At 42.9% G+C, this 24,742-nt stretch overlaps 1 protein-coding gene across 2 annotated transcripts in view; it reads right to left on the bottom strand.

Annotated features, from left to right (window-relative positions):
* Positions 1-24,742, bottom strand: part of PPFIBP2 (PPFIA binding protein 2) — a 364,249-nt gene that overhangs the window by 21,744 nt on the left and 317,763 nt on the right. For both annotated transcript variants that reach the window (XM_082270389.1, XM_082270388.1), the window contains 6 exons: positions 22,093-22,243; positions 19,383-19,494; positions 19,205-19,293; positions 10,577-10,699; positions 8,955-9,080; positions 5,184-5,372 (listed from right to left, as the gene is read on the bottom strand). In XM_082270389.1, the coding sequence (XP_082126515.1) occupies positions 5,184-5,372; positions 8,955-9,080; positions 10,577-10,699; positions 19,205-19,293; positions 19,383-19,494; positions 22,093-22,243 (790 nt within the window). The remainder of the gene's footprint in view (positions 1-5,183; positions 5,373-8,954; positions 9,081-10,576; positions 10,700-19,204; positions 19,294-19,382; positions 19,495-22,092; positions 22,244-24,742) is intronic.

Genomic DNA, 24,742 nt, shown 5'->3' on the forward strand with positions numbered 1-24,742 from the left:
TTTCTGCCTGGCTCTTCTGATTGTCAGGTTGAAGAGGAGGGTGGAGGGTGCTGAAGGGGCCACCTATGGCTCCGATTCTGGCCAGTTCATCAGGAGCTGGCCTAAACTGACTGCGTGTATGGCCAGCTTTAGCCAATTAGTCAGTCATAGGTGTGCGCAGCCTATTGAATTAGGGTATGCGCCCTAAAGCTCGAACAAGTGTGTGTGTCTACATATACAGTATCTCACAAAAGTGAGTACACCCCTCATATTTTTCTAAATATTTTATTATACCTTTTCATGCAACAACACTAAAGAAATTGCACTTTGCTGCAATGTAAATTAGTGAGTGTACAGCTTGTATAACAGTGTAAATTTGCTGTCCCCTCAAACTAACTCAACACACAGCCATTAATGTCTAAACCGCTGGCAACAAAAGTGAGTACACCCCTAAGTGAAAATTTCCAAATTGGGCCCAATTAGCCATGTTCTTTCCCCGGTGTCATGTGACTCGTTAGTGTTACAAGGTCTCAGGTGCGAATGAAGAGCAGGTGCGTTAAATTTGGTGTTATCACTCTCACTCTTCCATACTGGTCACTGGAAGTTCAAAATGGTACCTCATGGCAAAGAACTCTCTGAGGATCTGAAAAAAGAATAGTTGCTCTACATAAAGATGGCCTAGGCTATAATAATATTGCCAAGACCCTAAAACTGAGCTGCAGCATGGTGGGCAAGACCATACAGCGGTTTAACCGGACAGGTTCCACTCAGAACAGGCCTTGCCATGGTCGACCAAAGAAGTTGAAGCCACGTGCTCAGCATCATATCCAGAGATTGTCTTTGGCAAATAAGACGTATGAGTGCTGCCAGCATGGCTGCAGAGGTTTAAGGGGCGGGAGCTCAGCCTGTCAATGCTCAGACCATACACTGCATCAAATTGTTCTGCATGACTGTCGTCCCAGAAGGAAGCCTCTTATAAAGATGATGCACAAGAAAATCCGCAAACAGTTTGCTGGTTTCAAGTGTGTGTGTGGTGACAACCAGGTGAGGAGCACAAAGACAAGTGTGTCTTGCCTACAGTCAAGCATGGTGGTGGGAGTGTCACGGTCTGGGGCTGCATGAGTGCTTTTAGCACTGGGGGCTACAGTTCATTGAGAGAACCATGAATGCCAACAAGTACTGTGACATACTGAAGCAGAGCATGATCCCTCTCTTCAGAGACTTGACCGCAGGGCAGTATTCCAACATGATAAAAACCCCAAACACACCTCCAAGATGGCTGTGTGTTGAGTTATTATGAGGGGACAGCGAATGTACACTGTTTTACAAGCTGTACACTCACTACTGTACATTGCAGAAAAGTGTCATTTCTTCAGTGTTGTCACATGAAAAGATATAATAAAATATTTACAAAAATGTGAGGGGTGTACTCACTTTTGTGAGATACTATATATGACCCCGGCACATTTATCTCCATGCAGGCACATTGAAAGAGAAGTGAGCAAACACTGCTTATAAAACAGTCAGTAAGGTGAGATCTTTCCCATCTTTCTGCTGATAATGCTGATGCGTATGGGGTGATTATGGTGTGCCCAGGCACACCTGGTGTACAACACTAGGACAACAGCATATTGTACAGAACGGAGGTAGCCATCAGATTGAATGAGAAAAACACAGGTCCAACCTCATTAGTGTGTTGTTGTCCTTTCACTAGCCAATCATATGTTAGGGAGGTCCTTGACCAAGTTGTATTACTTTAAGTGCAGTAGAGAAAAGTGAGGTCAGAGCCTGGCAGTGCTGTCTGATGCATTTTTTATTTAGAGGACTAGCTGTTTTTTTTTCCAGCTCACAGGAAACGTCACACTTGCATATTTCAGTTGTGAATTTAGCTAGTTGCTCTAACTTCCACTTTAATAATCCCAATGATGTGGATATATATTGCCAGTAGTACACTACCTCTTAAAGGATAAGTCCACCCTAACACTAAAATCCCTGCATCTACAGACCTCCATGATCTAACACTAACCTATCCAGCCCTGTAAAGAAGAAATCACTATAAATACTTTTTTTGAAGCCGATCCCATACGGATCTGTCAGCCATAAGTCTATGGGTGGCGTCACTTCCCATTCATTTCACAGCCGTTGTCAGCCGTGTCTCCTGCAGAGCTTCCACCGCTGGAGACCGGACTGGATCGGCTTCAAAAAAGGTAAGTATATGGATTTCTTTATTACAGGGCTAGATAGGTTAGTGTTAGATTGTGGAGGTGTATAGATGCAGGGATTTTAGTTTTAGAGTGGACTTATCCTTTAATTGTTAACAAATGTATTCCAAGAACTATTTTTTTTGCTATAATTAAAAGCAGAGATGCAGCTAAATTCCACTGTGCACTAATGCAAAAAAGCTAACTAATTAGCTTCATTCATGGTAAATAAAACTACCAATTATGCAATGTCTTGGAAAAGATTACCCATGTGCGAGTAGGAAGGCTTTTTTTTTTTTTTTACACTTATAAACAAATCATGATGTCACCTTCAATGGTGCAAGGAGGAAAGAGAAATTTTGAAATAAGGGCAAAGCTGGGCAGTTTACGATAATGGGCCCATTGCTAATTGCTGTGTTACCTCGGCTTCTATGCCATTCAATAAGCACAATGACTTCAATATGTTTTGTATAGCAAGCTCAAATGCTGTCCTGCCTGAGGAGTGCTATGAGCATTTTTAGACAGACCCTGTGTGGTAATCAGCATTAGAAAAAATATAATTTTTTTAAATAAGAAAGAAGCAATGAAATAAAAAGTGGAGTACCAAAATAATCTTAGTTATTTCAGATGAATGAAAAAAGGGTACAGAGGGCGCGACTAAGTGTAGAGTATTTACTGCACAAGGGGTTAAACAATATAAAACACTCACATATAAAAATGTGGTTATGGGATCATCATAAGCATTGCCAGGGGGACCCGAGATATAATAATGCAGAGCCAGCTTTAGAAAGGGGGGTGTATTTGGCCCTGAAATGCTTAGCCACACCCCTTAGTCTGAGGTCACCTGCCCCCCCAGAAGCGGACCTGCTATTCGGACATCCAACCATGCTGTTTGCTCCACACTGGCTCTGCAGTGCACCCTTCAGTGACAGCTGTTTCCTGGCATTAACACTGCAATACCCCAGCCGCTTACACAGCGTGCGCTGCATTGATATTTCGGGTCCCCCTGGCCATGCCTGTGATGGTGTGCCAATAACTGCACTTGTGAGTGCATTTTATTCTTTTAACCCCTTGTGCAATAAATTATCTACACTAGATGGTCACGCCCTCTGTATCCTTTTTTTTTTCATTACAGTCTTGTATCTGGAGGATTAACCCTAATTCTGGGCTTAGAAGGAGCTGCAAGCTTTAAGAGTGACTGTGATTTATAATAAACTATGTAGGGGGCCATGCCCGTGTTTATTCAGATGACCTAGGGTTTGCACCATAATATCTTTTTTCAGAATAATGGAAGATATATTTTGACTTGCTACCATGTGTGCTAGTTAAAGCTCTTTGATTGTTTCCCTGTTAAACCTGTGCTGTCATTAAATGTATTCAACTGCCTGATCGTAGGTGATTTTACTAATGAGCCAATTTCCAAAATGCCGATATTCACAAATCTGGGGCTGTCTGGTAAATAGAAAAAAAAAAATGTACCGAAAGCTAGCTTAGCCTTTCCAACACCATGCATCATCCCACTGGTCAGTGAGGTTGCCTATTACATGTGGTAGGCAACATGAAGGTGGGAAGGAGAGGTCAGATCATGACCATGTTGGGTCTGGTTGACATTTGCATAGCAGAGTGCTCAACATTTTTAGGTTCCCATTGCTACCCAGGTTCCTAAATTGCAATGTATTTTAACATATTTCAGCATCTAGTTTATCAATTAAGGCTCATGCACTGGCGATGGCACCTTTTTCGGCCGCACTGTTATGGGATCGTATGGGTGTTCATACCCATGCGATCCAACTCTAGCAATTGCACTGCATTCTACGACCTGCTTTTGGGGTGTCATTAACTTTTGATTGGCACCTGCAGCAGATCACATCAACACAGTGTGATTGCTATGTGATGCGGTAAACGCAGGGATTCCAGTGCGTCTCCTGCATCGCATCACACTCAGTTCACACTGACGCAATGCAGGAAACAGACAGGAGTCGCTGCGTTTCCCGCATCCCATAGCATTTGCACTGTGTACATGCAATCTGCTGCGGGTGTCAAGTAAAAGTTAAGGCGACACCCCAAAGGCAGGTTGCAGAACGTAGTGTGATTGCTAGAATCAGAGCACATGGATATGAACACCTATGCGATCAGATTCCAGTGCGGCAGAAAAAAATGGTGCCTACACCTTTTTCTTGCAGATGTGGTTCGATTTGGGCCATACAAAATGGGATCAAATCACACCGCACAGAGTTGCATGTGATTTGCACAGGAATGCGGTGCAATTCCTGTGTGAATCACATGCAATGTGACGCATCGCATCAGTGTAAACCCATCAGTGTGAACCAAGCCTAAAGCTGAAGTTTAGGTATGGCAATTTTTACATTGCTTGGATGACTAAGCATGTGCCATACCTGTGGAATCCCCATAGAAGTTGGAAAACGTGTGTGGTAGGCACAGCTCAGCTCATACAGCGATTGCTGCTCACTTCTGGGTCCCGTGCAGCTGCCCTGCTACATACTGAAAACAGGGAGTGACTCACTTGGCACAGGCACCATTTATCCAATGCTTTGCATTTTATAAATGAATGCAAGCATTCCCTGATTGGACAAGGAGATTGTGACATCACCGCCACATCTCTTCCAATCAGAGAATGTCTTGCCATCATTGAGAAAATGCAAAAAGTGTTTCCTGAATGTTGCCTGTGCCAAGTGGGCGACCTCCTGTGTTCACAATGCAGCCACCTGCCATGTGACCTGGAAGTTAGTTGAGACGGTAGCAGTGACTACTACAGTGTTGTGCCAGCTTCCCTGATGACCCCACAAGTATGCCACATACATACTTCCATTATTCCAAGCTGGACCACATGTAACAATATCCATACCTGGAATTCAGCTTGAAATAAACTGAAAAATCCAGAATAGCATAGGTAAAGCACTTTGCTTCATAATAATAATAATAATAATAATAATAATAATAATAATAATAATAATAATAATAATAATAATAATAATAACACACCCGGACTTTGGCAGTGGTGGACAGAGGTGAGTAGGTTGTGGAATCCATGATCTCTCTTTTTTCTTGTTGAGCTTCTGGGCCAATCAGCAAGCTGTAGTTAGTGGCTAGATGTCTCCTGAGTAGCGTCTTCTGTGCCGGAATGTTTAAGAGCATGGCGAGGGTATCCGAATTAAAGCGAGGTTCTAGTATCTGTGGAGACAGAACCATCTATTCATCAGCTGAGACTATGCCATGAATTATTCATTCATTACTCATTCTCTCATTTACAGATTCTCTTAACAAATTAAGCCTGCGGTTGGGGTAGACTTGTTAATCAAAGAGAACTCCCTAGAACATTAGTGGAGCTTTTTGTCCTCAGAATAAAAAAAAGAAAAGAAAAAAAAAATAAAACTGATTTTTTTGAATAAGGGAATAACAAGGTACCGATGGACAGAACACGTGACTGCTATAAATTCCAACAGCACAGGGGGCTGAATAAGTTTTGACTGCATTCATCTATGAAACACCGGCATCTGGCAAAGTAAATATGGGTCCATTTAAAAAGCAGCCTTTTTCAACCAGGGTGCCCTGGCACCCTGGGGTGCCTTAAGGTTTCTTCAGGGAAGCCTTGGCAAGATGGCTAAAATCTGCCCAAAAATTGTATACTTGCCGGCCTTTGGATGAAGGCTTCCTTTTAGTTACACAAAGCCACAGGTTTTCATCGTTCACCATATTACAACCTCCTAGCTGCCGGCATCCTAAGGACCACTGGCGTCATCAGTTGATGAGGAGGACCACTGGCGTCATCAGTTGATGAGGAGGACCACTCGCGCCATCAGTTGATGAGGAGGACCACTGGCGCCATCAGTTGATGAGGAGGACCACTGGCGCCATCAGTTGATGAGGAGGACCACTGGCGCCATCAGTTGATGAGGAGGACCACTGGCGCCATCAGTTGATGAGGAGGACCACTGGCGCCATCAGTTGATGAGGAGGACTACTGGCGCCATCAGTTGATGAGGAGGACCACTGGCGCCATCAGTTGATGAGGAGGACCACTGGCGTCATCAGTTGATGAGGAAGACCACTGGCGTCATCAGTTGATGAGGAAGACCACTGGCGTCATCAGTTGATGAGGAAGACCACTGGCGTCATCAGTTGATGAGGAAGACCACTGGCGTCATCAGTTGATGAGGAGGATGTCAATCGCCTGCATAGCATCCTTATTTGACCCTCCCCTGCCCCTCTCCATCAGCAGTGGTTTCACATTAGCTGAGTGATCGAGAAACATTGGAATACTAGTCAGTACCCGTTTGAAAAAGTTTATTTGCTTTGGAAGAATAAGTCAACTCTTAACGTTGGGTGTCCTACTTGGACTTGTGCTGCATTATGTAAAAGTATTAGAATAGTTTTTGCATTTTAGAATGGAGTGCCTCGAGACTGTTCATGATTTTTAAAGAGTGCCTCGAGGTTGTCCATAATTTGAAATGAAAAAAAGTGCCTTGAATGAAAAAAAGGTTGAGAAACACTGATTTTAGAATTATAACTCCAGACAAAAAGATTATTTTTTAATTTTAAAGGGTTAGAACTTTTGGTTGGATTTTATTGCTGCCTGTGTCCCCATCAAGGAGATTTCCCAGCATTTCCTTTTCTCCAAGGCATAACATGGAAGTTACATAGTTAGGTTGAAAAAAAGACACAAGTCCATCTGGCTAAACCAATAAGTACACTGAAATGTCCCAGAAATCAAGGGAATTCCAACAGGGACACCTGCACAAGGGACTACTTTCAGGAGTTTACACATATCAGCGCTACTTTGGTTTGGGTGAAAACTAACACTTTGGATTTATCATTACTTTTACAGGATACATAGTGGGTAAATCTCCCCAGTGCAGACACAGACAGCAATTAAAAACTGGGACAGCAATAATAGATTTTCTTAATACATAGGAATGGCTAGACAATACCCCATCTTATGTTGCATAGGCAGCTGACAGGGGTATTCACCGTGGCTAAAACTATCCCCCACCCCACCCCCCACATTTAGCAGGTAGTACTGCTGCCCATTCAGGTAAATGGGGCTGCACCACAACCACCCTGCTACCATGTACAAATGCAGCAGTACGGCATTTATAGTGTTAAGTCCTCAGATCACTTTTCAGAGGTGCAGCAAACTTGATATTAACTCAATTAACATGGCATTGATACAAATTTTCAAAAGCAGAAGATGGCAATGGCTGCCTCCATATTATAAAAGGGGGGGTTCCCATGGAATTGGGGAGCAAAGCTGACACAGAGCAACCCCCAAATATAATACCCAGACAACCTCAAAAAGCCAAGATGGGGATAAAACCTGTCTCTCTCCATATTAAAATTGACATTTTATGGTGGGCTTGATTTACTCCATACATTTTTTCCCCCCAAAGAGACCCGGTCATCACTACCAGCTGAATACATCAGAAGTATACAGAATGTGCTAACCAACCTTGGCTTTCTGTTGTCACAATACCATTTATTTTCTTAAATGAACCAGCTGTTCACACAGCTGGAAATCCACACATTTGGAAGTGTCAGACCACTCTAGCTCCCCTCATCTAAGGCCAGCCATAGACAGAGCGAACTGCTTTCCTGTAACCCTAGGAAGTGTTGACGTTGGAATCCCTACCGTGAAGGCATTATGTTCTCCCGGTGGAAGGAGATGTCTCTGCTGGGAATACACAGTGATTATCACTAGTGGCTATAACAGACACTAGCGATAATCACACGTAAAATACAGCAGGCTGGTTGTATCCAAGTTGATCGATCAACTTGGGTGTATTCAGCCTGCCTATACATGGTTCGAATCTCAGCCGGTTCCTGCTAAACTGGCCAAGATTCAAACCGTCTATGGCCTGCCTATGCCCCTGTCTGAAAGCCCCCCTGCTTTATCTCAGTGCTCCCAGTAGAGCATCATGCATCTGTATAAGGGAGTGTGCATCCTGCACGTCTGCAGCAAAGTTGGCCATGCACTGTATGTTTTTTCATTTAGCCAGCTTGCACAAATGAGTTGGATGGAGTAATCTACCCCTACTGGGACATTGTATTCTGATAGTTACACCCAGTCCCTGCTAGACCAGATAGAATTTGATCAGTGTATGGTCAGCAATGGTCTCCCCTTCCCATATAAGACAGGGCTTAGCAGTACCGGCACCGTGAATATTGAGCATGGATAGGACTACGAATGGCTGCGATTTAGGCATAGCGTCAATTGACAGACTGATCAATGGCTGTAGGAGCCAAGATGTTGGCGTCCAGCAGCTGACAATGGGGTTGATTTACTAAAAGGCAAATAGACTGTGCACTTTGCAAAGTGCAGTTGCTCCAGAGGTAAATCTTACCTTTGCAAAGAGTACCCAATCACGTGCAAGGAAAATAAAAAAAAAAAAAACAGCATCTTTGCTTGCACATGATTGGATGATGGAAGTCAGCAGAGCTTCCGCTCATTTACTAAGCTCTGCAACAACTGCACATTGCAAAGTACAGTCTATTTGCCTTCAGTAAACCAACCAAATGTATTTTGGATGCAGGAGAATAGAACACCAATCAATTGTGGAGATATTTGCCCTGCTAAACAATTAGCAAACATGCTAAAAACACGAGGCAAAGCCTGAGGACAATGTCTCTTTAAAGTTCTTTTTCTAAACTATCAGTTATTTTAAACATGTAAAATGGATCAATAAATTTGAATATTAAAAATGGAGTTGCTGCACAGATTTATAAAGTAAATAAAAAAAATATATATACATTTCTTACAATTAGTCCTCCGTGAACGCCGCTGCCCCGAAGATTTGGTGCGTATTCAGCCAGGTCTACAGATCGCAGCCACTCCATGACTCTGTGGTTGGACCACTGGACCACTTCTGAAGGGGAGATATTATTCTGTCCAGGTGATAAAGACAGACGTTAGGTGTTTTGGAAAGGAGCCAGAGCGAAGGATACAAACCTCATTTCATTTTTTTTTTTTTTTTTTAGAATAAGTTTACCTTAAAAAAAAAAAAAAAAAAAAAACACCACCACATTTTTTGTAGGTTAAAAATTCACATTTTTTATTTTTTTAAACAGGTGCCTGCAAAGTATTGCACCCATGATCAGCGGATCGTGGGTGCAATTTCAAGCTTTCTGCAGCTTTCAGACCATGTCTTTGTACAGCCTGTCAGCTTGCAAACTGAGGGGGGGGGGGGGGGGCAGTATGAATGGACTACAGGTGTACTGATCAGCACGCTTGTGGCTGGTTGAAACTTCAAGTTTGTCTGCCCTGGTTGAAGACAGAACATGTTGTAGTTTTCTTATTCACAGATTCCATTGAATAAATGATGTTCAGAAGGTGAACTTAGCCTTTAAAGGCGAAGTATTAATTAAATCAATTTGCCAATTAGCCATTATAGGCAGCAAACATACAATTTGCAATCACAGCTTTATTTAAGTGGCCGATTCTGAATGAATGAAGTCCGAGGATCTGTAGAGTCGTGGTTGAGAAAGGCCGATCTAATAACAGTAAAAGAAAACAGCAGAGGGCACTGACTAAGTGCAGTATATAGGAAAATACTTTATTAAAGTGGTTGTAAACCCACCTTGAGAACTTTTACCTATAAGTAAGCCTTTAATAAGGCTTACTTATAGGTACTGTAAATACCTCCTAAACTTGCACCGTTTAGGAGATCTTTACATTGCATGCAGCCAATGACGTCAAAGGGCGCATGCGCTCTGAAGAAACGGTCGCCCGTGCTGTTTCTTCAGAGCCCTGTGCTGTGACTGGCAGCTCCTGCACGCATGCGTGGGAGTGACGTCATGGGGCTCCGGCCTGTCCGGAGTCCGCAGACCCGGAAAGGACGACAGGCGAGGATGGATGCGGCTGCCAGCAAGGACAATGAGGGCTTTGTTTGCAGGTAAGTGTCACATAATGAGCTAGTATGCGATGCAGCTGATTAAATTACTTATAGCGTGTGAAGATTCTTTAACTTTTATTCCTTATATATGTTCCAGTTTAAGCTAGTGCCATGACTCTGCCCCAGGTTTCCTGTTCCAGGGCAGCCCCTTCCTTTCACAGTGTCCAATGAAGCCATCCTTGCATGCAAGACTAGAATTGTGTCTCCTTACACTGTGTGCATCAATAGCTGCATACAGCCTTGTAGCCTAGGATGGAAAGTCTCCTCCTCCCCACTCCAATCTCCATGTTAACAGACTGGCTCAAGAATGCACCGTCCACTGTTAGCTCTTTCCTGTGAAGACCGGAAGCTCAGGGAAGAAGCACTGAGAAAGCAGGAGTGGCACCAGCAATGAAAGTTGTAAACTGCAGATGCAGTACAAGGCATCATTTTTAGCAAATAATATACAGAAAACTGACAATTTAATACTACTTTAAGGAACACTCATACCTCGTCAGCAGGCCTCCGGCGCAGGCAGTTGGGGTTGAACTTATTTGCATGTAAAACATGAATGGCACACTTAATACTGAGATGGTGCAGCTGGCTGGTCACTTTTAGGAACAGGAGATCATTCTAGAACACAGAACAACAAAATATTACCAAACAGAAATATGGGGCTTACCCCTTTTATTTACATAGCCCCATCATATACCACAGTACTGTACAGCAGTATACATTAGACATACATAGATTGTTGACAATATAAAATAATAGTATGAAATCTGCGGTTTTGTTTTTGGTTCTTCCTGCCTGCCCCAGTGTCCCTTTAAAAAGTTCTGAATGCCCATGGGTTGTCTGATTGGTCTAGTTTTTGGGTCAAACTGGCGGCCCTCCAGCTGTTGCAGAACTACAAGTTGGGCAACTACATGGCAAATGAGGTTTAATGCAGAGAAATGTAGGGTTTTTCACTTAGGGAATAAAATCATAAATGCAAAATACGTGTTGGGGGGGGACCTCTGTCTGGGGGAAATCAAGAATGGAGAAAGATCTGGGAGTCTTCGTAGAAGATAGACTAGGGCCCAGTGATGGCGAACCTTGGCACCCCAGATGTTTTGCAACTACATTTCCCATGATGCTCATGCACTCTGCAGTGTAGCTGAGCATCATGGGAAATGTAGTTCCAAAACATCTGGGGTGCCAAGGTTCGCCATCACTGGACTAGGCAATAGCATGCAATGTCAAGCTGCAGCTGCCAAAGCTGGCAGAATATTAGCATGCATAAAGAAAGGAATGTATTCCAGAGATAAAACTATAATCCTTCCACTTTATAAATCACTGGTCCGACCGCATCTGGAGTATTCTGTCCAGTTCTGGTCGCCAGTCCTCAGGAGGGATGTGCTGGAACTGGAAAGAATCCAAAGAAGGGCAACTAAACTAATTAGGGGATTGGAGGACCTAAATTATGAGGAGCGTTTACAAGCGCTCAATTTATTCTCCCTGGAGAAGAGACGCCTGAGAGGGGACATGACAGCGATTTACAAATACCTCAACGGTGATCTCAGCATAGAAAAAAAAAAAAAAACGATTCAGTCGCAAGGAGTGTAAGCTGACACAAGGCCATACAATGAGATTAGAGGAGAAGGGATTTAACCTTAGGCCACGTAAGGGGTATTTTATAGTAAGGGCCATAAGAGTGTGGAACTCTCTTCCACAAATGGTGGAAAGTGCGGGGAGTATGGCCACTTTTAAAAGACTCTTGGACATACATCTCCAAGAACAAAACATTCAGGGGTATGGGAAATGAAAACATTGACACACACCTACACAGGTTGAACTTTTGTCTTTTTTCAACCTCAACTACTAAGTCCCATCATGCCTCTGCCTATGGGAGTCATACTTGTAGCTGCAAAGTATTATGGGACTTGTAGTTCTGCAACAGCTGGAGGGCCGCCAGTTTGACACCTGTGGATTAGACACTCTAGAGCCTGGTTACATTTCCAGTTAGTAGGAGTGGTAAAAAAAAAAAAAAAAAAAAAAAAAAAAAAAGGTGGTTGAGCCGTGGTAAAATTTTTTCTTGCATGAATGAACAAATTTCTAATCTCTAACAGTATATTTTGTTTTTCTCCAGTTGTTCCAAAGTTGAATGTTAAAAGCAAACAACATTTTTAAGTACTTTGGAATGACATTTGTCAAGTTGATGACATTGTCATTTGTTACATTTGAATGTACTGAGAAAACGGTACAAATTTTTATATGAATGTTCATAGGAACTTTGATTTAAAAATCTACCAGTGTATTTCCAAATTATGGGATGGAAATTGGTCAGGTTCTCAGCGCTCCCTGTGCTTTCCTGTTCTGGTGACCCCTCCTTTTTCTCATTTCTTTCTGGTGTTCTAGGGAAAATAAGTGATCAAAAATCTTCCTAAAGGGGACACAGACTGGAATAAAAACCTAACGGGGGGTCCAACTCTCCCCTACTGCATCCAAATATAAAAATAACAATTGACTGGTGTTGAGTTTAAAGTGTTTGTTAACATTTCATATTCCAGATATGTGACTGCTGTACCATGTACTTGTATGAGAAAGTATCTTGTCTTTTTTGTATTGCTTAATTTATGTAAAAATCCTTGGTGTTACTGCCAGTCCCCTTGCTTTCCTAATAAAAACTGACCACACTAAGCAGGGCAATCAAGAGGGGAATACCGCGAAGGTGTGGATGTCAATCAGGTCCTGGCCCCAGATCGCCACTACATGTTAGGATTAAGCACTCCTAGTGTGAAACGCGTAAACTGTACCGTTTAATTGCAACTCCTGGTGCGGTTTCGTCCATTATGATGGAATAAAGGACTTTTAGGGATAGAATCTACAGTGCGCGGTTAGTCTGACTTTCTACACTAAGCAGGGGAGCACACTGGGAACGCAACCTGATCTCCAATGATCAGACTTGTCCCAAAACGCCCCTGCTGCGCAGCAATTTACTAGGAAGATCAGTGTGCTGCTGCTTCTCCTCCCCCCAGCACTTTTGCAGCTGAGAACAGAGGGAATGTGATCACTTATAAAACAGGGAAAAAGCATTTACGATATCTATACAAAAATGTTTTGCATTTCATTTCTGTTTTAAACGAAATAGGTTGTTTTACAAGGTGATCATTTACAATCACTATGTAGCACTACTCCCATGGGAGCTGCTGAAAGCGGGTTCCCCTGGGTTACCCATAGCAACGACTTGTAAATCCTTAATACTTTAAGTCCTTGGCTCAGTCAGTCAGTATTGTAGAACTTGGGATGGGAGAAGGGATGAGTGGGATACTCCAACTGGATGAACTATGCACAACTTGAGGACTTCTAGCTATGTTGAGTGCAGCAAGGCCGCTGCTTCACCTTGCCACTGTATCGAAGTATTAGATAAGTGAACTGTATAGTGAATTACTCTTCAGGGCCCCGCCTGGTACCCCCTTTACTCTTGCTAACTGTGTGAGCTGACCTTCTATCCTCTGACTTCTCTGGAGTGGTCCCCCTTCCTGGGCAGTCCCCTTGGCAAGCCCCTTGGTATTCACGGGCACTGTTTTTCCCAGAAGACTCTGCCAGCAGCTCCACCGTCAGCTTTCCAGGATCCTTCAGGCTCAGCTCCACTCCTGGCTCACTAGGCCGACTGCCAGTGACCACCTTCCTCAGACAGCAGGAGGAGAGACAGCAGTCACCCTTCTGCTGGGACTCTGCTTCCCGCCAAAGATGCCCTGTCACATGTACACTTGGCTTTTATGGTCAATCCCAGGATGCACTGCAGTGATGCCCTCCGACTGGGACTGCCAGAAAAGCCTGTTTGCCACTGGCCAGGTTTCCTCCACTGTCCAACAGGCTCCCCTGTTGGATACAGTGGGGGACACTCACCTCAGACCAAGTGACTCACACCTGGACACATGTAACAGGCATAAAAGATCAGGCTCCCCTGATAAGCAGAGGGAGCATAACAATGCTTTTAACCACTTGCCGACTGCCGCACGACTATTTACGTCGGCAGTCAGCCCCTCACAGGCAGAGCGACGTAGGCCTGTAAGGGTTTTGGTCCCGCTCGGTCACGGCCCCCCCCCCCCCCCCCCCGCGCGTATGTCCGCCGGGCACTCGCGATCGTGACAGCGGGGGAAAGGCAGGCGGCTAGTGTAAACAAAGCCGCTTGTCCGTTCTCCCTGTGTAAGAATGGTGATCAAACGGTTCTACTATGTAGGACCATTGATCACTGTTCTTACACATCAAGCCACAGCCAATCACAGTTAGAAACACGCCCCTAGGACACACTTAACCCCTACCTCTCCAATAGAGTCAACTCCTTCACTGCCAGTGTCATTTTTACAGTAACAGTGCATATGTATAGCACTGATTACTGTAGAAATGTCACTGGTAACCCCAAAAGTGTCAAAAATGTCGGTCAAGGGTCCGATCTGTCCGCCCCAATGTCGCAGTCCCGCAAAAAAAAAAAAAAAAAAAACGCAGATCGCCGCCATTACGCGTTAAAAAAAAAAAAAAACAACAACAAAAATGACAGAAATCTTTCCCTTTGTTAGTAAACGCAATAGCGTTTGCGCAAACCAATCAAAATACGCTTTTTGCGATTTTTTTTTACCAAACATATGGTAAAAAAAAAAAAAATTGGCCTAAAATGTTAAAAAATTTGATTTTTACATTTTTTTTGGGGAATTTCATATAAAAAAAATGTGAAAAATATTGTAATTTTTGCAAAATTGACACTTTTGTTTATAGCGCATGATCAAAAAAAATCGCACAGGTGATCAAATACCACCAGAAGAAAGCTCTGTTTGTTGGAAAAAAAAAGGACACCAAATTCGTTTAGGTACAGTATCGCACGACCGCGCAATTGTCAGTTAAAGTCACGCAGTGCCAAATCGCAAAATAGGCCCTGGTCAGGAAGGGGGTAAAATCTTCCGGGGCTTAAGAGGTTAACCTAGCATCTATCTAGGGGGGTGCTACAACTATAAAGTGCATATTTGTCTCCTGAAACAAATGCATGTTGTCCCTTTACAACTTGATTCTAAACTCATTTGCACACCTGTGATTTGCTACCTGTCAGCAGGCATAGGGGGCTCAAAGCAATGAAAAAAAAAAAAAAAAAGTGGGTGAAGTCTAACAAGCTTCACAGGAACAATGGGCAAGGCATGACTTGAAACAGTTTCCATAGACAACTTTGCTGGAAGCACAAGGATATTCTAACGATTCCCTACAAGATGATGAAGAGCTGGTATTGCTAGACTCCGGTTACTCCAAGACACAGCTGTTCCTTCTTAACTCAATCCAATTAAAAGTTAATAAATGTCATTTATATTTTGTCCAATGCGACATTTATAAAATAATAATCTGCCTCCGAGTCCACTTTAAATTCTGCTGGCACGGCTTTGAGTTTATTTTGCAAGCTCGGAGAGAAGCATTTGAACTTCCTCTTTCACATTTTCTTGCCTGTATGAAGCTTGTTTATTGGATTACCACATGGCTATTTTAGCACTTAAGCCTGGACTTCCTCCCCCCCACCGGAATGGTCTCTTCAGGAGGACCAGGCCAGAGCACCTGTCCCCGGATCCCGTCCGTAAAGGATCGCTTTCTGTCTCCAGTGCTCAGGTTCCTCATTATAGGTTGCCAGGCAAAATATTTACACTGGCAAGGACAGACGCCTACCGTGCCACAAATAGAACAGACCACCATTTTCTTCTCCCTGGGCAGGGGAATAGGGATAAAGTTCTGATGCTCACAGACTTGTTAAAAATCATGGCAAAAAAAAACAGATGTCAACTCATGGCTTTACCCAATAAAGTGTTGTAATTCTTTAATGCAGTAGCCCAAATCAGCCAATCGAGATGCATCTTGCGCTGGGCCAACTTTATTTTTTTTTATAATAATGCAATATTATTTCAGTATCAAAAACCATACAAAATCGTAGCACGCTATACATATTTTGAAGCCCAAGTAGTTTCTAATTCATTTTTACTAATCATAAGGTCGCCTACATTTACAACACATTAAACCTGTATTTTATCTGTGAAGCTCAAAACAAGTTAAAAGAAGTATTTATTTATTTTTAATTTAATTAATTAATTAATTTTATTTTTTAATGTGGGCTGCACAGTGGCTAAGGCTACATTCACACCTGAGCGTAGCGTTTTCGCGCGTTTTTTACCGCGATTTACAGGCGTTTTTTGTGCAGGCGTTTTTAGATTGAATAGAAACCAAAGGAAAACGCCTGTAATCTGCCCAAAAAGAAGCTAAAGTACTTTTTTGAGCGTTGGGCGTTTTGCTTACAGCGTCAAAACGCTCAGATGTGAACAGGGGCCATTGAAATGAATAGGATTTGTCTTGTTGGGCGCTTTGAGAGCTGATCCTAGAGCAGAAAAACTCCCCAAAAACGCCCCAAAACGCCTACATGTGAACGGAGCCTTAGGCAAAAGGCATTAAATTACAGATTAGACATTCTTATAATATTTCAACAAAAGTTAGATTTTTTTTCCATCATTGACACTTTCAAAATTACAGAAAACAAAAAAATGGCGTCTGCAAAAGTTTGGGCACCCTGCAGAATTTATAGCATGCACTGCCCCCTTAGCAAGGCTGAGACCTGCCAGTGTCATGAATTGTTCTCAATCATTGCCTGAGGAGACCAGGTGATGTCAATCTCAAAGGTTTTAAATGCCCAGACTTATCTGACCTTGCCCCACAATCAGCACCATGGGATCTTCTAAGCAGTTGTCTAGAAAACTGAAACTGAAAATAGTTGACGCTCACAAGGCTGGAGAAGGCTATAAGAAGATAGCAAAGCATTTTCAGATGTCAAAATCCTCTGTTCAGAATGTAATTAAGAAATGACAGTCATCAGGAACAGTGGAAGTTAAGCAAGATCTGGAAGACCAAGAAAAATATCAGACAGAACAGCTCGCAGGATTGTGAGAAAAACAATTCAAAACCCACGTTTGACTGCACGATCCCTCCAGAAATCTGGCAGACACTGGAGTTGTGGTACACTATTCCACTATAAAGAGATATTTGTACAAATATGGTCTTCATGGAAGAGTCATCAGAAGAAAACCTCTTCTACGTCCTCACCACAAAAATCAGCGTTTGAACTTTGCAAATGAACATATAGACAAGCCTGATGCATTTTGGAAACAAGTTCTGTGGACCGATGAGGTTAAAATTTAACTTTTTGGCCGGAATGAGCAAAGGTACGTTTGGAGAAGAAGGGGCACAAAATTTAATGAAAAGAACTTCTGTCCAACTATTAAGCATGGGGGTGGATCAATCATGCTTTGGGGTTGTATTGCAGCCAGTGGCACAGGGAACATCTCACGAGTAGAAGGAAAAATGGATTCAATAAAATTTCAGCAAATTTTGGATGGTAACTTGATGCAATCTGTGAAAAAGCTGAAGTTAAAGAGAGGATGGCTTCTACAAATGGATAATGATCCTAAACACACCTCGAAATCCACGGGGGATTACATCAAGAGGCGTAAACTGAAGGTTTTGCCATGGCCTTCACAATCTTCTGACCTCAACATAATTGAAAATCTATGGATAGACCTTAAAAGAGCAGTGCGTGACAGACAGCCCAGAAATCGCAAAGAATTGGAAGACTTTTGTAAGGAAGAATGGGCAAAGATACCTCAAACAAGAACTGAAAGACTCTTGGCTGTCTACAAAAAAGCGTTTACAAGCTGTGATACTTGCCAGGGGGCAGTACAAGATATTAACTCTGCAGGGTGCCCAAACTTTTGCAGACACCATCTTTTTTTGTTTTCTGTTATTTTGAAAGTGTAAATGATGGAAATAAAATCTAACTTTTGTTGACATATTATAAGAATGTCTAATCTGTAATTTGATGCCTTTTGGAGATGTTTCCATCTTTCCTTGGCTTCTTTATGCACATTAATACAAATTTTTACCTGGGGTGCCCAAACTTTCGATCCCCACTGTATGTATGAATGGGAGTAGGGGGTTTTAAAATTGTAAGCTCCTTAAGGGCAGGAACTGATGTGAATGTAAAAAAATAGTGTAACAACATTCACATAGTTATGGTCTATACCAGCAAACTTGAAAATCACGGAGGTCCTCAAGTGTGGTTTCTGTCACCTCCAGAGGGCTGCATAATAGCAATACATTTTTGCAACTTAACGCCCAAAAATGTTTGTCTTGATGCATTTTTGAAGCGTATCGCAATGCATACTGAAAATATTTTAGTACAATCACCCTAGCATTGGTGTCTGTAATTGCAAATAAACCTCCAGCATTGGTGTCAGGGAGTGCAAAATAAGCCCCAGCATTGGTGTCAGGGAGTGCAAAATAAGCCCCAGCATTGGTGTCAGGGAGTGCAAAATAAGCCCAAGCATTGGTGTCAGGGAGTGCAAAATAAGCCCAAGCATTGGTGTCACTGGATGCAATAATACCCCCTAGCCATGGACTTCATGGCCACAATAACAACCCCCACCATTGGAGTCGGTAGACACAAAAATAATCCCCCACCACTGGTGTCATTGAACACAATAATACTAACCCCCAAATCTGGTGTCCATGGATTCAATACCAACCCCCAACATTGGTGTCAGTGGATGAAATATTAACCCCCCCCCCCCCCCCCCCACACACACACACACATACGTGATCAGTGGCTGTGAAAGTTAAAAGCACCCCATCCTGGGCACTGGTGGTCATGACAGTGAAAGTTACACAACAGCACACCTACACACAGGAACCTTTGCCCAGTCTCCTGTACACACCAAGGTCAGGGGCTCCAGTCTGTCCCTGCCCTCTGACTGTCCCATTTGCTTTATCAGAGGGTGAATAAAAATTCTAACCACTATTCGATGGGTAACCTTCGCTATTGAGAACAAGAAAAGGATGCATGTGAACTATGTACACAACCTAGTGCTGTTCCTCACTCAAATTATTTGCCCAACCTGAAACAAACTTGTGGTGGAGAGAAGAGAACTTTTTCAGGATAGGTGATAACATAAAAACCTAAAATTCTCCAACAAAGAGCAGATTGATCTTTTAACAGTTAAGGCTCACATGGGGATCAGATACATCCAAAGCCAACAACCTCTAAAATTTGTCTGAAAACAATATAGAACCCAGGCAGCTTACCACAGTTAGGTACTGTAGCATTCTTCCATCCACCCGAGCATCATGGAACTGATCCTTGTACTGTGGTAGGCCAATATCATCGAGCCATCCTGTTGGTGTAAAAAAGAAGCCTCACTATCCATTGAAACGCGCATTATACTCAAAGTTTTATGGTCTATACAAGATCTGAAGCACTTACGTGTCACCCACACATAATCTAATTGCCCTGATTTTTCCTCCTTTTTTGTGTTGATGGAATTCATAGCTAGCTGAAGCTTCTTTCTGTGCAAGGGATGCTTGATGCCGAGTTCCTTTATTAAAAAAAAATATTAAGATGTAAGCAGTCCTTTCATCATGTGGCTATAATGCTGGTCATATGATAATCAACTTATTATGTATAGCAGTGGTCCTCAACCCTGGTCCTCAGGGCCCACTAACAGGCCAGGTTTGCAAGATTACTGAAATAGATCCCAGGTGATACAATTTGCTGCTCAGTGATTGCAGTACTCTAGTCTGCATCTCCCCAAGGTAATACTTAAAATCTGGCCTGTTAGTGGGCCCTGAGGACCGGAGTTGAGGACCACTGATGTATAGAACATATCATTTTACCACTTATCTTTCATTATAATTACATAGAATATATAGAGTACTTTCAGTGAACACATTGAGTTGACTTGTTGTTGCTTTGGTTCCCATAAATCATGAACCCGGAAAAAGAAAAAAGGATATAATCAAACTCTCTTGCTGGGCATGCTTCCAACCTCTGCTGTTTTGTAGTGCTAAGCTGGCCAAAGATTCTTCAGCATCCAACACACTTCTGGAAGGGAGATTCCAGGCATCCTCCACTATGCACTGTGGTTCTACTTTCTATGTCACAGCTGTGTCCCTGCAGAGTTGTAGTGCCAAAACAGCCACCAGGTGAAACCACAGCATGCAGATGGGGATGCAAACATCTGACGCACCCAGAGTGTTGGATACTGAAAGCTCTTTGGCTGCCGCAGCTCTGCAAGGCTTGGCGCCAGTAGAGGCAAGTACTAGCTTGGTTTTTTTTTTTTTTTTTTACAGGGTATTTTTTTTTTTCTCCTTTAAATTCATTTTTGACTCTAATCTAAATCTAATTTTTACACTCTTGCTACTTCACAATAAAATTTAAATATCTGCGGATTAGCTACAAGAGTGAGGGTAGGTAATTACTACAGCGACTCCACCTAAATGCTCATTGTCTTTTGAGATAAGTTCTTAACCTGACAGGGAATGCATTCTTTTTAGAGCCCTTCGACTCCTTGACTTTCATTATGAAAAGGAGCAGTAAAGCACAACCATTACACATCAACTGTGGGTTTACGGTTCCGTATATGGAGGTTTTCTATTAATTTATTCTATTTGTTGAACTAGATTGAGCCGACTTTAGTTTACTGTAGATCCATCACCAGAGGAAAAATAACTTATTAGGTCTCCCAATAACCACAGCACTTGTCCCCATTATTATCTGAGCAGTAGAAGTTAAATAAATCTTTTTTGCCATTGCTGGTTGTAGATCCACCCTTCCTAAAGCATAAAAATAGGAGTTTCCATGGGCAGAGAGGAGTTACAATCAGAACTGAGCCCCGTCCCCTCTCCATTTTGCAATGCCATGTTTCCTAATCTCTCCTCTTTCGTTTATTTGGTGCTTAGAGCTGCAGCCGGATATTCAGCGGAGAGAGTGGAAACTGTCAGCTTGTTTTGTGAAGCTGGAGAAAGGGGCTTTCATTCACAAAAACACAATCTGACAATAAAAACCATGCACTGCACTAGGCTGTCTCGAACAAGTGAAATGTGCCATTATCAACTTGTGTTTTAGTGAATGAAATTCCTTTTTTCAAGCTTCAATCATTTACGACACAAGCTGACAGTTTTCAGTCTCTTCATACCTGAATAGCAGGCTGCAGCTCCAGACTTTGTTAAACAGCAATGATTAGGAGACAGCTTTGCACAGCACAGTTCGGTGGTATCTTAGGAGGAGGGGGAGGTTGGGGTTGCACAGGCTCTGTGTGCACTACCTGTCACACCCCAAGTTTGTTTGAGCCATCACTTGATCTGTGTGGTCAATTAGCTAGATGTGGGATGGGGGGGGGGGGGGTAGGGGGTTGGCTAAATATCTGTCACCAAAGCTTATCCATCCCTCCACAAATTTAGATGGGGACAATTGCTATGTGTACAAGATCCCCTAGGGCAGTGGCTCAACTCCTGTCCTCAGGATCCACTAACAGGCCAGGTTTGCAAGATAACTGAAATACATCACATGTGATATCATTTGCTGCTCAGTGATTGCAGTATTCTAGTCTGGATCTCCCCAAGGTAATACCTAAACTCTGGCCTGTTAGTGGGTCCTGAGGACAGGAGTTGGGAACCACTGCCCTAGGGGTTTACCAAAGGCACTTTTCCACTGCATGGTATGGCACTTTTCCACTGCATGGTACATGTTAGAACGGTTCAGTACAGCGGCGCTTTTCTACTACATGGTACGGCTCGGTACGGCTCGCTTAAACAGTGCAACCTCGGTTGGGGTTCCAAGCGGGCCGTACCTATACCATATCCCACAATCCTTTGCATGCAGCCTTGATTGTCACTACTAGCCACTGATTGGTCAGAGAATCGTTGTAATCCCACCCACTTACTACTTTAGTGGAAAAGCAAACCAAGCCGAGTAGAGCCTATACAGTGCTGAAAGGTGCCGACTCGTACCACACAGTGGAAAAGCAAACTGAGCCGAGCCAAGCAGTGCTGAGTGGAGCCGAGCCGGGAATTGCAGTGGAAAAGTGCCATAAGATTTATGTTCTTCTGGTGATAAATCTTCCTTAAGGTACAGTATATCTAAACATCAGTGAAACAAATATACATTACATTCCATCTAAATGGTAACTCCTCACCTTTTCTAGGCTCTGCGGCGTGGCTGTTAGTAACGTATGACCTGAATTCACCCATTGTCGTGCAAATATAACATACTGTCCCAGACCAAAGTCTTCCAGCCAGTTGCAGACCTGCTCATTACTCCACTGAGCAAACGGAGCGTTATAATCACTGCCAATACAAAGCAGAAGTGTTGATTAGGGTAGGAATACCACAGATGAAAAGAAAAATATGCCTTGACTTTGAATATAAAGTCCACCTAAAGTCTGTACTGTTGTAAATGCAAAGCAAAACCCTGTATTATTACACTACATTTTCTATACTTTCTTTGCAGGCTTATTCATTTTAGGTGAAAAAAGTACCCAGTATTTTGCTGCTGCATTGTGACAATGCGTTCCACAGGTTCGGACATACTGTAGCATTACCAGACTTGTGCAGTTCTGTCTGCAAAGGTTACAGCAGGTTTCCGTTCAAAGGTTTAGTGAGCCTGTAGGTTGCTCAACACTTCCTCCATTCAGAAAATGTCTGGTATTATTTTCAAAGAATGCAAGGTGTTCTGTGAATGGAGGCGGCACAGATTATCGGCACAATCTCCCCTCCTTTAATCACAGAACATCTTGCATTCTATGAAAAAGATACAGGACATTTTCTGAATAGAGAAGGTGCACAGCAAGTGATCCACTATCCCCTGTGTACTTGATCTTGAAGTGCAAGTCTCTGGACTGGACATTGGGGCTGAATGAACACACTATTAGTGGCAATTTATTTTTACAGTGCAAATGTTCAAAAACTTTTTGGCCTGAGGTTTCTGGCTAGTGCCTGGTCCACGGATTTTTTTTTTTTTTTATGGATTGGCATTTACATACAATTTAAATTCCCTTTCCTCTTAGGGAAAATGCAACTCCTGCTCTCATAATCCAGTGCCCTGTACTGGTATAAAGGGTAATGGCTACACCCCTCATCATGGACATCCTTACACAGACTTGAATTGCTGAAGAATAGATGGGGCATGTCTGATCAGATTAGTTAGTTAGTGTGCAAACCAGCCCAACTGCTGGAACAGGAAAGTGGAGGCCGTTAGTCTATCTTCAAGAATATCCATTTCTATTACTTCAGTTGGGCTTTAAAGGCAGACTTTCGCCCCACCCTACCCACTGTCTATCGTTCCCCCTTTCCATTACAACCATCATTTTATTTACTTTTTGCGTTTTTGGGGGAACATGTCCTGTATTCTCGCCTAGGGGAACATTACATATGTAGTACCCGCAGCCTCCCGGGATATACATGTCATACATCACAGAAGGCCATGGGGTATTCTAGTGTGCCTACACTGTGCTATTAGGGTTTTGTTTCATGCTTTTTGAAGCCAGGCCCCTGATGACGTGCCGCCCTAAAGATTTCACAAAAGAAGATGGTAGAACGGACCCTGTGTGCTGCAGCGGAGAGGCAGCTCCCTGTAGAACACCACTGGGTGTAAGAGTTTGTTTTTGGGGAATAATCCAGCAAAAAGGTACTGGGGAGGGGAAACCTGGGGTATGCAGCCTTCATATTATAGTGAAGAAATGTGCTTGCCTTTATATAAATTATATCATAGCAAACCCAAAGCAATGTTTTTAAATGCCAACACAGTGGTAAAATCTTTTACTTTAATCTGATGTCAATCATATCTAAAGGAAAAATAAATAAAAAAAAGCACACAAAAGTAGAATAAAACGTGAAAAAAAAATCCATTCTATCAGGTCAGGTTTTTTGGTAGAGGAGACTTTCAATGGATCTTCAGCCAGAAAACTCCTTCACATGTCTGAAAGCTCATTTTGCATAAACTGCCTGCAGTGCATGCATGGGTCTGCATAAAGCATTCCCAGCACCTGCACAATGGCATCAATTGAGCTAGGTCCTGGGGTGATATACACACTATATTACCAAAAGTATTGGGACGCCTGCCTTTACACACACATGAAATTTAATGGCATCCCAGTCTTAGTCTGTAGGGTTCAATATTGAGTTGGCCCAACCTTTGCGGCTATAACAGCTTCAACTCTTCAGGGAAGGTTTAGGAGTGTGTCTATGGGAATGTTTGACCATTCTTCCAGAAGCACATTTGTGAGATCAGGCACTGATGTGGATGGGAAGCCCTGGCTCGCAGTCTCCACTCTAATTCATCCCAAAGGTCTTCTATCGGGTTGAGGTCAGGACGTTGTGCAGGCCAATCAAGTTCATAGTTACATAGTTAGTGAGGTTGAAAAAAGACATCAGTCCATCCAGTTCAACCTATGATGTGTGTGTGTGTTCCAGTTCCATTCACCCCAAACTCATTCATCCATTTCTTTATGGCCCTTGCTTTGTGCACTGGTCCAAATCATTTGGTGGAGGGGGGATTATGGTGTGGGTTTGTGTTTCAGAGGTTGGGCTTGGCCCCTTAGTTCCAGTGAAGAGAACTCTTAAGGTGTCAGCATACCAAGACATTTCGGACAATTTCATGCTCCCAACTTTGTGGGAACAGTTTGGGGATGGCCCCTTCCCGGTTCAACATGAATGCCCACCAGTGCACGAACAAGGTCCATAAAGACATGGATGAGTGAGTCTGGGGTAGAGGAACTTGACTCCACAGAGTCCTCACCTCAACCTGATAGAGCACCTTCGGGATGAATTAGAGTAGAGACTATGAGC

The sequence above is a fragment of the Pelophylax lessonae genome, assembly GCF_965119305.1.
Source record: "Pelophylax lessonae genome assembly, chromosome: 10".
Lineage (NCBI taxonomy): Eukaryota > Metazoa > Chordata > Amphibia > Anura > Ranidae > Pelophylax > Pelophylax lessonae.